We start from the raw sequence: 14,754 nt of genomic DNA, 5'->3' as shown, positions 1-14,754 counted from the left end.
CACCTCTCCTATTAAGAAAGGCTGAGAGAGCTAAGGATGTTCAGCCTGGAGAAGAGAAGGCTCCAGGGAAACCTTAATGTGACCTTTCAATATTTAAAGGGGTCTTATAAAAACAACAGAGAATCTTTACTCAGGTAGATAATAAGACAAGGAGAAGTGGTCTTAAACTAAAAGAGCATAGCTTTATACTAGACATTAGGAAGAAATTCTTCACTGTAAGGGCAGTGACGCACTGGAAAAGATTGCCAAGAGAAGTTATGGATGCTCCATCTCTGGAGGCATTCAAGGCCAAGCTGGATGGGGCTTTGACCAATGTGATCTAGTGGATGGCATCCCTGCCTGTGGCAGAGGTTTTTAAGTCAGCTAATCTTTAAGGTCCCTTCCAACCTGAGCCATTCTATGATTCTACGATTTCATGCTACCTTTCTGATACTCCCTGGGCTAAAGAAGACTGTTATGATTACCTCCTTGTGGACTTTTAAACACAGAGCAGGGCTAAACCAATTCTACATTTGATGACACGGGACATATGCAAACTTCATTCACACTGAAAGAAAAAAAGTCCAAATGGACGTGATTTCTTTTATTCTTTCATTCTTTTCATTTCTTTTCATTCCCCAAGTTGAACTGAGGCTCAGCAAAGAACCTCTTCTGTTTCTTACAGTCTTTTCTTTATGACTACCTATTTTCATCACTGCTCTAGCTTCTCTAGCAGCAGCCTGTGGCGTATTTCAGATCATAGACACAGTACTCTATGATTATGAAAAGGAACATCGAAGGAATCACTATTTTTATCTACTGTTTTTATAACACCCCCACACCTCCAAGATCATTCCCCAAATATACAAAATTGCTTACATCTACCTTAGATAAATTATGATCCTGAATACTACTTTTACAGCTAAATCCAGCTTTCTAGGTTAGCAGCTACAAGACTTAGGAATTCATGAAGTGAAATATTTATGTATATTGCTCCCTGAGATAGGTCGTGCGGTGTCAGGTCAGGTGAGAGTGAATGCCAATACAAAGATGACTGGAAGTGGCAAGGAACCAGGAAAGGAGGCTTAGAAATGCCTTTTCTGCAATGCAAGCCTTTGGATCTGCCCAGTCATTCCATCAAACACTATCCTTATAGCTCCCCTTTATTATTTCAAATCTGTCCTATTGTGTATTGTAAAATTAAAGAAACCACATATCATTTTTTTCAAAAGATCCAATGCCTAATCAAATCAGTATCCCCAAATCCAGCATTTGCTATATTTGCTTTCTTAGTTTTTGTCATTTAATAATCTTTCAAAACAGTTTATACATGTATGTAGGCATACAAATATCACATATATATGTATCATATAATATATATGTGATAAGATAATTATCATATCATATATATATATGTGTGTATGTGTAATAAAAACTAGTTTGAGTATCTCTACAGTTTCCCAGGAGTTAGAATGGCAAGATGAGCTTCAATTTCTTCTGTATTTATTTCAATAAATTTTGCAGACTATGGAACTGCTGTTAAATTATCCTGTGTGATCTTCCCTATTTAGTTTGCTTTCATTAAAGTATATTGAAGGTGTCTCCTCAAAAGGGGTTCTACCAAGACCTCATTTACAATAATTTTTTCTTTTTTTTTTTTTTTTCAGATTTCTCTCTTGAACTTTCTGAAACTTAATTCAATGACAAATGTGCTCCATTACTTACAATATTTGAAAAGCTGAAAGGAAAAAAAGGATGAGATGATGAAGTGGACTAACAGAAATCTCTAAAGAGCTAAATTGAGTAGTAGATACATAATTGTGCTAACAAGAAAAGTGGTCAATGCTTTTTCAAAAAGAACCTTGAAGCATTTTACTATCCATTAACAATCTGGGAGACATGTGCAGCTTATGCTTTCAAGTAATTTTCTAAAATTGCCTATCAATGAATGCTTCAATATGTACTTAGTCAGGGACAGGTTGATGGGGTCTCTGAAATATCACTGCATCCTCTCTGAAGAAGCTACTGAAAAAAAATAAATAAATTGTTAACCTTACCGGTTGGGCTCTGACCTAGCCAATGATAGGCTAAAGATGTCACAGAAGTTTGAAAAACTAGTTCTAGACAGCTGAATAATAGAGATGGGGAAGGCAAAGAGGGAAAAACTGTTGTCGGGAAGCAAGGTTAATGCTGGATCATAAAGATCAAGAGGAATGGGAAATTCTCTGGATTAATGTAAAGAAGAAACTGTAGATGTGAGAGACAGAGAGAATGGTGTCTAGTAGCACATACACCATTTTTAGCTGTGAGAAGAAGAAGGAAGCTGATTGCAGAGGGAAAATATTCCATGATTCATATAAAAATGTATGTGAACAAATTATTCAAACTTAATCATGACCTAAGCCCAAAGTCTCTTCCAGAACCATGAGGAAACAGAGACAAAGAGTAACGGAAAAAAAAAAAATCATAATCTGTTTTTCAACTTCTTTCATGTGTTCAGTTTTTATTTTCCTTATTTAAAATTTGTTGCATTCTGTTAGAAATATGTCTTCTGTATCCAGCTGCGACCATCTCACTCTAAACCATGAATCAAAATGAATTATGTCATAAAGATAAAGGCCTTGGAAAACTGTGTGAGATAACACCCCTGAATTTGACTGAACACTTTAAGAAAAAAAAAAAAAAAAAACATTCAAAAATTTCGTGCACCTGAAAATATATCACACAGATAAGTGTCTGTGGCCTAAGGCAGGTCAAAGAAGTCATGAGGCTAGTTTTAGAAGACGCATCTCCAACAGGATACTGATTATCCCAAGAGGGCTGTGACTCCAGAAAGACACCACAAACTATGTGTTGTCTTCAGTTCACAAAAAGGCAGACATGAGTCAACATTCAAATTAATCTGCTGTTTCTTTACTTCATGTATCCAAATGTCTTTGCAGCTAGGGATCCTTTCAACATATGAGCAATGTGGATGACTTTATAGTTTAGGGAGGATAAAAAGACAGTTTAATTCTAATAAGACACTTCATAAGCTGAAGGGATACAGCAGTGACAGCTAAATGAAGGCATTCTTCCTTCTGCCATGAGAATAGTTCTGTCATGTTTGGAGGAACATACATACTTAGAAGCTTTCCATGACATGTTCACATTCCATTTAGCACTTCTGCCTTTAAAAGGACTCCTGTAGCTACTCAGTTTAGCAATATGTAGACGTATTTGAATGCAATACAGAAATGTCTATTTCTGTGCATATTATTGATATGTATATGATGAGTTGGGATTTGTAATATATATTATTTAACATTAGATATAGATGATACAGGTTAAATCATGTGACAGTATATTTTATTAGCTAAACATATGCATTACAAGATCATATATAACATAAATTGTCGTATGTGCGTTTGTATACTAAACATGGGCCTACCATGCACCTTAATAAAAAGAAATATGCTCGAGCACTCAGGCAGTCAAGGACTCAGAAACTTTAAGCATCACAGTTAAAGTTTTCCAGGCTAAAGTTTCCAGGTTAAAGTTTTCCAGGTGTTCAATCAACACAAATTAAATTCAGCATATCCTTAGTTAGGTGCCTTCTCTGCCTTACATCAGAGCCCATCTCCTGAATGCATACAACAAATACTCAGTTTTGTGAGAGTCACAGAATGTACTGAGGCCTTACTGGCACTGAGTGTTACAACTTTCAGGTGCTTTCTCTGTTGCTGACATTCATAATGCCCTCTTGGGCACCTAAACTTCCACAAAAAGTTACACAAAACAGTTCAACACCTAACAGAATTTGGCAGCAGCAAGTTCAGGAGGAACTGACCTAAAATAGGCAGAAACAGAAATTGAAGGATAAAACTTAAATGTTTACTGTTAGTCTACTTTCAGATGTTCACTGCATAACACATTACAAAGTTAATTAGAACAACAACCAAGAGTCTGATCACATTCTCCCTCTAAAGCCTTCAACACAAAGCTTTGTCTTCCTCTGAGCTACTGTATGGAAATTGTGCAAGCCAATACAAAATGGAACAGCTTCAACAAGAAATACTGAGAGAATTTCATTTTAGAAAACTTGACAGGACTTCCCTGACAAATACATGTGGAAGATGCCAGTATGGGTTTTTTACAAGGGTGTTCTGGATACTGGGTAACCTGGCTGCAGTTTGTGTGCCATCACACATGCTCTGAACAGGGCTCTTTGGTGGTAACTCATATTTGAAAAAGGTGAAAGACTAGTCTTTTCTTAATTTTTAAGGGTGTGAAGGAGGTACATAACTACTGTTTTCAGGATGGATGTGAAACCTGATGGTAGTACAGGTAGCTGGAGAATGCTGACAGTTAAAATGTTACTACTGAGGGTTTTAATCATAATTTAATGGGCATAAAAAGTTTTTAAAGTTAGTCTTAAGAGACTACAATGAGATATAGGTATCAAAGCCCCTTTCATAAATTTAACCTTAATAACTTACTTTTGTTCAGTATGTGTCCACTTTACATCTTCTCTTTTATGTATGGTACTATGCTTTACAGAAGAAAAAAAAAAAAAACAATTTTTTATTACTTTTTTTTTTTTTACTATGCCTTTTATCACTAGATATTCAACTGCTTCATAAACTAACAAATCACTTAATTTATCTTGACATGCTCTTCTATTGATAGAAGAACCCAAAGCTCAGAAAGAATTAAGCCAAACCATTCACTTGTTTAAGCTCCCAGTATGGTTAAACTGAACTGATATCTATAGAAGTATCCAAAGGAGGACATCCCTAAATTTCTTCTGCTCAGCCCTTGTGCAAAACAGATGACAGGACATAGAATTATAAAATGAGTAACATGCAATGAGTAACCACTTCTGTAAACTGTGTTTTTTGTGACTTGACTAGCATCACGTAGGAATTTTTTGGCAAGGCAGGGAATAGCATCCCTTCTATTAGGATGGTTCTCTCTTAATCATACATTACCCATCTATAATTCACCTCTCCATTCACTATTCCCTTTTTAATTACTAAAATGAATGGTGCAAAAGATGGTTAAATAGGTGTGCTACAAGGTCTGAGCATGCTCTATGAAGGTCTTCCCTTTGAAAATGATTGGGGTGGAGCTCAGCTCATCTACCTTTAGCTATTTAAAATGTAGATGCATAGTTAAAGATAATTTTCTGACCTTCCTCTGTAATCAGTGGCATAAGATAGGTACCTCCAAAGGGTTGACTCATCCCATACTAAAATGGATGTCTAAGTCTGAATGAATTACCCTCTGGAAATGGTTAGATGTATCCATTAACTGCAAAGAGCACTTAGATGAATAGATACCTAAATGTTCAATGGCTAAATTTGACTAAGATGAAATTCACCTTTTGTGCTTTACTGTATACTGTATTTCTTATGGACAGTCTGGGAGTCAGTAAAACTAAGTACTGTAACCATCCACAACTGCAGTTCCAAAAATAACTCAGGTCTTTGTCTGACACCTGTAATGGCCTTCAAGAGTAAATAAACATGATTAGTTGTCTACTTAGACCTTAAAGTATGAGAACCAGAAGTATGGTAAGGTGCAGGAAAGTCAATATCAATCCTAAATATTTGTTAGGAGACTGGATTTGTTAAAACAGTATACTGTCAGCAAAGTGGCTCTGAGAGATACAGGCAATAATCAAGTTAAACAAGCAGTTAGTACTTTAGCAATCAGTACAGAGGAAGTCTGTCAACAGATAATGTCCAGGTGAAACAACAGGTCAGCACACCAATTTGCCAATTCTTAAGCCAACTGAAACAAGAATAGCTGAAAATCAGTGTATGATCCTGCATTTATAAATATTATTAATCAACACTTTGATCAGTAAGCAGAATCCAAATCCGATAACTTCCAAATGAAGCATAAAATGTCATCAAAACAGTGCCTTGACATTTGTTCTGATTTGTGTTGCTGTTGTTGCTGTTTAAAGAGTTTTAACAGTGGAAGCTACTCTCAAAATAATTAACCTTATTTTGAATTTGGAGGAGGCTGGGGAAAACAAACTAAGATGTTCCCTATGGATGAAGGAATCTATTAACACAGAGTAAATTGCAGGTTCAAGACCCAAGGGCAAACTGTCTTAAAAATGAGTAGTCTTCACTCAAGTACATTATTCCACTGAAGTCATTTATCCTTACAAGTTAAATTAAGGTAAACATACTTATACCTTAACAAACCAAAACTTGTTGTAATAGATTATTACATTTTTAAAAACCTGACTTTGCCCCTGAACAAGAGAATGTTATGCTATGCTTTTTCATATTTAATTTAATCCTTACCAGTTTTGTATTATTAAAATAAGGGTAAAATCAATATCTTGTGCTTGTCTAGAGAGCTGATTGTATTTTCCATTATGACGGGAAATTCATAACTCATAATTCTTTACAGTAATGAATGAGAACAAATAGGGTGGGGAATAAAGAAAACAAATTAATCACATTGACAGGTTTTACCCTCTTTCATAGCAAATACCTACCTCTCTATAAATATATCTTCTTCCTTTTGCTACTCAGCAGCTGAATAACAAATGTGAAAAAAAAAAAAAAGAATCTGAGGAAAACAGAAGTTTACATCATCCACAAGTTTTCAACATAGGTTGATAGCATATTTGATATAAGCTATATAGGTTGATAGTATCTCACTTCTAATACTAATGTTCAAAAATGTATGTCTAGCAACCACACAAGCACCTAAAACTACAAATGAGATGGCTCAAACTATCAGATGCAAATGTACTCAGAAAGACAAGTATGAGAATGAAAGTCTGCGAGAGAAACACATTTTTAAATAGTGCATGTTTGAGAGGTCTGCCAAACTTGCAGTGGAAAATTTTCTTTCAGGTGTAGCGTCTTCTATTCCTCTCTATGTGATAACAGAACTTAAGTTTCATAGAATTAAAAATATAATCTCTGGACAATTTTATTATCTTTACCCGTGAAGACCTTCCATTCTGATTTGGGGTTTTAAAAGTTGACTTTCTTTCCGCTTGTTAAACCTCACAAAACCACATCACTCCCCACAAGGTATATTTAAAATTATGAAAAACTTTAGACCGTTGAAAATTCCTCAGTGAATTATGTGAAATCAAACCTAAACAATCCACTGTGTATTCTCATTTCTCTGCGTGGCAGCCAGCTCTAGTGAACTGTACAAGGATTAGAAACAAGGAACTCCCAGATTTTATTCATACCTCTCCTGCTAACTTGCTTTCACACTCTGCACTTCTATAGAATTTTTCACTGTCTAGTCATGCCATACTTATTCTCCTGAGGCATGTAAATATTATCACCTAAATTACAGCTAAGGAAAGCTAAGTGTGCTTATCAGTTTTCTGAAGTCACAAACAAGTCAGTATCATTATCGCTATTACAACATGTGCTCCTTAAGCTCCTTACATTGCTGGATGGGCCAAGACAGGAAAAGGAGACCACTTGGTGATCCAGGCACTCTTTGAGGTTCCAGAAAGGTTATCAACACTTTCAAAAAATTGTTTTCTTTTGGATATGGGTCTCCAAAATGTGTAAATTAAAAAAATCATTGCTTGGCTCCTGGGTTTTATATTTATGCGTAACATATGTGTATGAAAAAAAAAATAATCTTTTTTTATTGTAAGAATTTTGCAGTTGCATGGAAAATTTACAGTCCTTGGGAGGTAAAATGGCATCACCAGAATTTGCATGACAACTATACTGCATGCAATTCTAACTAATTTTTGTTAATGGGAGACATAGGCATGGAATAAATGATAAAAATGAGATGACACAAACTGATGACAGAAACTTTCAGAGAATTGTGTGATGCTTGTCTGTAACGTGTTTTAGCTACCTGAGAATTACACTGAACTGTATTTGATTAGTACCTACATTCTGTATAGGATGGTTCTGACAAATTAATTTAGTCATCCATTTTTTCCTTCTAATTCCATTTAGTTCTGACTCTTTATGTTCATCATCCTGAGCCCATTTTACTCTGTTTTGTTCTGTGTGATGATGGTGAAATTGCTAGCATAATAACATTGCAGAAGGCAGCAGAAAGTTACCGTCTTTAGAGTATAACACATAAAAGAAACAATAGAAGCAACAATGATAACTCAGTTACATATGCATACAACTGGGCACCAACATGTCCAACATTCAGTTCCAGGCTTCACTACACGCAAATGTGATTTTAAGCAAAAAAATCTATCTTGTATCACCCTTTTTGTCACCGTTAATTTTTATCTACATACTAAATACAGAAGTTGGAGGAACTAATTCATGTTTGTACAGCATTTGTGCTGAAAATGTTTGCAAAAAATAACGTTCAAGATCATAATTTTGTTATTATTCATCATATGAAAACAAGAAAAATTCAGATATTCTGAGCTTTAGCATCTACCTTTGTAGGTTAATCAAGAGGTTCTAGTATGTGACTAATTTTTCTTAAAGTTATTAGAATTTTAAACACGTAATTCCCCATCTCTGAAAACCTACATCTTTCTACTGAAATCATTACACTTAGCAACATATTTAAGTTTTTCTCCCTGCACAGAAAACACTCACTTTTCATTAGTAAAACAGAAAATCTGCCCAGCAAAATTTTTCTTCTGTATTACTAAAAACATTTTTGTTTTTCTGAGGTGTGCTTTCTCAGCCTGACTGTACATTGTTTCAGTGTTTCAGATTAGCTTCAACTTAACCTAAATAATGTTCGTTCCTTAGATAGTGTAGTATTACATACATCTATTAGTCATTTTATTTACTCCACTGAAATGAAATTGGTCTCTGCCCTCCCAGAATAGCAGATAATTAACTCTTTAGAAATAAGGTTAGTTAGCTAGACGAAAATCTCTTCCTGAAAGTGAAGTGAACAAATATGTACAAAGATTACAAGAAAATGTATGCAATCAGTTTGACCCTTGAGACAAAGCTGACAAGTCCAACCAGAAAATAAATTATAATGTATGAACTGCAGCTCAAAGAACTTCTTCTTTGATAGCTCACTAACATATCTCACATTCAAGGAAAAGTAAAAATAAGTGTATGTTCTACCATTACCAAACATACACCATATTTTCAAGTTAAAAATTGAACACAGATAACACCACTGATACAAAATAAGCTTTTATCCCCCCGCCCCGTCACCTCCCTTCTACATGTCCCCCCTCCCCCCCCCCCCCCCCCCTTCCCCAACATACATACCAATGCCTAGTAGTTTTGGATCAAAAAGCACCCTTACAGCTTCACATAGACTTTTCTTCAGGCATGCTCATCCAAGAAGAGTAGTATTAGACATCTCACATGATCCCTTACACTTACAGAGTGGGTCACACACCGTTCATTCAGATAATCACCTGATCTCCAGTATAGTTTCCAGTCCAAACCTTAATGCTGAGCAATCTCAGTTTCACTTCACCAAGGCTTAAGAAGTACAGCAGCATACTCAACTGTAGAGCAATAGAAGTGTTCTGAGTAATACTCAAATCACTCTGCTGCCTAGGTACAATGCAAAACTACTAAAGGGAGGGAGGAAGGGAGGGAACATGGCAATGTTAGCTCACTATCACATGGATGAAGTCTCTAATCTAATTCATTATCCTACACTGTAATAGAGATTCTGAGAGAATAATTGAATGTTACTCTCACTGAGGAGGGACACCTGACTTTCAGGACAGGAAGAACTCTGGCTGTATCTATATGAATGATATATATGGTCTTTCTTTCTATGTCTGAACCAGAGATGAGATTAACAAGATCAAACAAAAAGAGTAGGCAAAGTAAATGATTGTCTAGTATACAGACAGTCTATGCTAACTGCTGTGGCACTGAGAAATTGATTGTAAAAGGTGGAAAAAAATTCATAATGAAGAGAAGAGCAATAAATACATTTAAATAACAAATTTATAATACAACTGCTTCACTGTAAAATAGCACTGTGGGTTCAGATGTGTAGTATTGTCAACAGAGCATACATATAATTGTGATAAACTTGGGATCAGCATGAATTACACTGGCAAAAATATTTCTTATTCTATTTATGCCTAATAAGATACCCCTGCAGAATCAAGAACTATGTGAAGAGAAATTCTCTGTATGTTCTCCCTTTTGGATGGCTACTTTCCCGGCCAACAGCCTGCATGGAACTGTAGGGCTCTGACAAATTTGGGTAAGGTTTTTGTGAAAAACCCAAGTGGCCACAATGAAAGAGAAGCAGCAATGGATTCAGCTATTATGAGATCACTGGGCAGGTTAGACAATGATAGATCCAGATATCCCTGATATGATGGGTAAAGTTTAAAGTATTTAAACGACTGATAACCCTAAAGACCTATTCTCAGAAGCGACCAAATCTAGCACCCAAGTGTAGAGAAGTCCTAATCTGACAGAAAACTAATGAGGCATAGATTCCTCTTCTACTTAACAAACAGAAAATTGTATACAATGTGAAATACTGGTATACAAACACAGTAAGCATTTATGTTTTGTATATGTTGCTCATATTTGGATAGAGGGTTGTTTTGTCTCTGTGTAGTGTAAAGTGCTAGATCAATACTAGACCTTATCTGCAAAGAAATCAGACTGTGTACCCCAGCCTTTGGCTGAACATTTCCTCAAATCACACACTTCCAATGAGCAGTGTTCTTAAGAGCTCTGTATAAAAAATTATCCTGTTGGGTTTATTCATGTTACTGAGGCTTAGTCCTGCAGGAAACTGTCCCTTTTCCTTAATTGCCTTAGAGGATACAGCTGTCCCTACTGAGCAGAGTTGGATTTATAGGTGGGTGGGGCATGGCCTTGCTACCTTTTGGGCACATTGTTCTCCAAGGGACAATGCCGACAAGTGCACACATGCTCTGGAGACTATAATTGTTTCTTGATGTCATAGGAGGTTGAAGAATAGCATCAAAACTTACAACTCTTGGAAAAAATATCAAGATATCACCCTCTAGCCAAGAAAAAACATGCTGGGGCCACTTTCCTAGTGGCCCTCTCCTACTCCTCAGAAATCTAATCAGGGCTGACTTAAACCGAGGACTTGTGTTGTCTCTCTACTGAGCTAGAATTCAGCAGCCCAAAAAGAGTAACACCAACAGATGATCCGAATACTGGAAGCAGTTCAACACGGGTTTTGTCTTCCTTTGAGGTTTAATCTCAGTTTCTTTCTCTAAAGGCTCATGACATCACAGCCAATATCACCCCTGTTCCCTGCTTAAATACTTCACACATATAGGTAAAATTAGAGTAAACCCTTTCTTAAACTCTGAGTTCTTTGAGACAGAGACTGACATTTTATGACCTGGATGTGAAGAGTCTACTACAAAACAGGGCCCTGATCCTGTACTGAGACCTCCGGGCAATGCTGCAAGAGAAGCACTAATTATAGAGGTGTCATCTTGTTATCTGAGCAAATGAGTCTAACTCCTTCATTTTCCTTCTGGCTCTTGTTCGAGCTGCTTTTGCTGCCTTCACTAAGCCATTTAACTTAGTTTTATGTCCTCCTACTGTAAACAGAGAATAACTCCTCATTTGTTTATCTCCAGCAGTTATATTTGCGTGTAGTTAATGGTCATTACATACTTTCAGAGAAAAAGCAAAATGGGAAGAAGGGCAGGAGAAGAGCACTTGCTCCTCCTGTACTCCTTTATGCAACTTTTTTTTTTTTTTCTGTTACAACTGATTTTCTCAAAGCTATGGACAAGCACTAGAACTAATAAACAAGGCAGCAGATTAAATATATACATATATACGTGTGTCTTTTTTTGGTTCCTCATTACAGGTATGCAAACTAAGGCAAGAAAATGAGCCACAGGTTCTAACTCCCCAACTACTGCTTTTGATTTTAAGCTCACTTGACTTCCTCTTCAAGGTTTCAAATGAGTTGGCATAGAAAATATTACAATGAACATTATTTCACAGTTCTTTGGTCATATTACAGATCCAATTAATAATTGGATAATCGAAGTTTCACTCTCAATATTCAGTATCATGTTAGCTTTACATACACCAAAGAACAAATATTTGAATAGAAAATAGTTTCAAGAACTATGTATTTTGCTTTTTTCTTGATGTAATCCCCCTCAGCTCCCACCTTTTCTGTAGTCACAAGACTTTCAGACCCTTCTTATTCATACTGCCACAACACCTTCTTGCCAGTAAAGACATTTATTCTCCCTCCTTCCCCACCCCACCCCCCTTTTTTTTGGGGGCGGGGGGCAGGAAATGAGAAGAAAGGAGAAGAAAGTGCTAGATGTTCACAGTAATGGTTCCTTTGGTATTTTAATTTTTATTGCCTCTTAAAAGCTCTGGATTATGACTTGCTTTTCCTGAGGAACAGAATGTCACATTAGCAAACACAGTGAGATTAAGGCAATTAGTCTCAAGATATATCTGTTTCCAAAAGAGAAGCAAATTTACTTGAAAAGCATGGAAGCATGCTTTGTGATTTAACACAGTTATTCAGGTAACTAACTGATGGCAGCAGTAAATTTTCTATTTTAATGAGAACAAATTTTCAAGTTTATGTAAAAGCAATTTCATGTCAAAGTTCACGTCCACTTTTCCAAATCTTCAAACATAGAGTGGATCCCAATTTGAGGTGCTTCAAAATATTTCTGTTTCTAGACCTATTATCAAAATATGTTTGTTTAAGTAACCTATGATATCAATAATTCTAAAATGGTATCTTACTTTTTGAACCTCAACTGCTACAGTCTTTCTGATTTATGTTCTGTATAACATATTAATATTTTCATGAAATCCCATCCCAAGAATAACTTTCAGTATATCAAATGGGAAATTCAAAAGTTAAAACTTGCCCTTAGAAGTAAAGCAAGATATTTTTATGTGACTTTTTAGGGCCCAGTTATATTCGCATAGGAAAAGATTTACCCCCATGTACTCTTAAATATGACCTAAATTTCAGTCCAAGCATCAGTCAAAGAATGAAGATCTTATAAATGAGTTTTGAGTTACTCAGCAAATCAAAATTTCAGTGCTGTTTCTGTTTTTCTGTTCAATTTTATCTAAAACAGGTTTAGCCACTATTTCCATGGTGTCCAAAGTAGTATATTCACTCCAAGCAAACTTTAAAACTTTAGTGGCATCCTACCACTTAAAATGATTACATAACTCTGCTCTACACTATTTTTTATATTATGATTATTTATTATTATGATTATTTTTACAGTTCATGACTGTGGCATGTAGAAGTATGCAAAATGTGAGGGTCAAAGTCCCTCTAAAGAAACTTCGCAGGAGCCAACCCACAGACCATAGCTGTCACCCGGGACATTTTTCTAGAGAGAGAGAGAGAGAAAAAAAAAAAAAAAAAAGGCACTCGAGTTCAGCTGAGTCTAAAGGCTAACAAAAAAAGCCTTCACGCTGCCCATTTTGAATCTCCTGCCGAACGAGGGGACGGGGTTGATGCTTAGGGGCTGCAGCTTTCACCCCAGTGAGGGAAGAGAAAACAAAAAGTGGAGGAGCCCGGAGGCCAGCGCCCCGCGGCTCGGCCCGCCGCAGCCCTCCCGTGAGAAACTCGGGGAGTTTCTTCCCAGCGGGGGCTAGGGGGGCCAGGTCGCCTGACCCTCATCGCCTGCAGGATCCGCACAGTAGGGCCGCCAGTCTCGCCTCCCAGCCCCGGCCGAGCCTCACCTTGTTAACACGGGGGGCTTCAAATCTTTGCGTTCGTTAACACGAGAGAGGTTCAAAGTCAGGAAAAGCTATGTTCCCCTCAATGGAAATATTTCCCAGAACTCAAATGTGCCAGAGCCAAGAGGGGGAAGAGTCGGAGAGGAGGGGGGAGATTGGGAACAAGGGCCCCTTCCCCCGCACACGCCGACTTGGTGCCTCCGGCCCGACTCCCGCTCGCAGGTGAACCCCGAAGTTACAGCTCTCAGCAGCTGCGTGGGATCGGAGCAACACATCCTTCCCCCAGAACCAAAAAAAAAAAAAAAAAAGTGTAAAATCCATCATCCCTGAGCCCCATCCCTTTCCCTCCGCATATGCACGCACTTTACCTGTTTTTATGCCGGGTTTTTAATAAATTCCTTCCAAAGGGAGCCATGATTCCAGCGGCAGAAGCATAACATCAGCGATCCCCAAACAATTCGAGGGTGTTCCCTTCTCCCCTATTTTTTTCCCTGAGCTCCTTCCAGCTTGTTAATAGTCACTGAGCGTAGCGATGAGCTGGAAGTTGTGCAATTTACTGCTAACTTTGAACTCCGGCTTGTTGCTGCTGCTGCTGCACCTTTGGAGTCCTGCCCAGCTGCAATCTTGAAGGAGGCGTTTAGGAGCAGGAAAAAGAAAGGGGAGGGGGGGGGAGGAGGGGAACACACACTTGCTTTTGTGATATGAAGTTATGCTCAGAACTTGCTAAACTTTCAGCTTCGTCACCCTAAGGGCACCAGCCAGCAAATGGGAGAGAAGGGGAACTCTATAAAAACACAGAACAAAAGAATTGAAAACTTTCCCCAGGAGGCTCCAGCCACTTCAGGTCAAGCCGTTCAGCTAAACACCGTCGTTAATGAAGGGCAAGCAACAGTTGCCACACCAGTTCTCAGTACATAATAACCTTCCTTTCACATCAAGGAGCAGTACCTCTTTAAAAGGTGTTGGACAAGTAATGGGAAGATGAAGGGAAAAACCTAGACCTCTGTGGCCCCTCTGTCCTCCCTGGATTTTGAAGTAAATTATCTGTTTGCATGACAGCCTTTGCAGACCTTTGTGTGGCTAAAAGCACCTTCGACAACTTTGTAAGCACAGCCTAGCAGAGAGC

At 37.5% G+C, this 14,754-nt stretch overlaps 1 protein-coding gene across 9 annotated transcripts in view; it reads right to left on the bottom strand.

The window, feature by feature from the left end:
• The window catches only part of RASSF9 (Ras association domain family member 9), a 35,060-nt gene extending 20,616 nt beyond the window's left edge, over nt 1-14,444 (bottom strand). The window contains exons 1-3 of one of the 9 annotated variants that reach the window (XM_027451560.3): nt 13,997-14,444; nt 6,479-6,518; nt 4,458-4,510 (exon numbers count right to left, since the gene is read on the bottom strand). Coding sequence is in view for 1 of the 9 variants with exons in the window: in XM_005018393.6 (XP_005018450.1) it covers nt 13,997-14,043 (47 nt within the window). In the remaining 8 variants the exon portion in view is untranslated. The other 8 variants (XM_072036976.1, XM_021271563.4, XM_072036979.1 and 5 more) reach the window with 8 other exon arrangements.
• Between the last annotated feature and the right edge of the window lie 310 nt (nt 14,445-14,754).

Source organism: Anas platyrhynchos, chromosome 1, assembly GCF_047663525.1.
Source record: "Anas platyrhynchos isolate ZD024472 breed Pekin duck chromosome 1, IASCAAS_PekinDuck_T2T, whole genome shotgun sequence".
NCBI classification, from domain to species: Eukaryota; Metazoa; Chordata; class Aves; order Anseriformes; family Anatidae; genus Anas; species Anas platyrhynchos.
The sequence above is the reverse complement of the archived record's forward strand: the minus strand, read 5'-3'. Positions and strand labels throughout refer to the sequence as shown.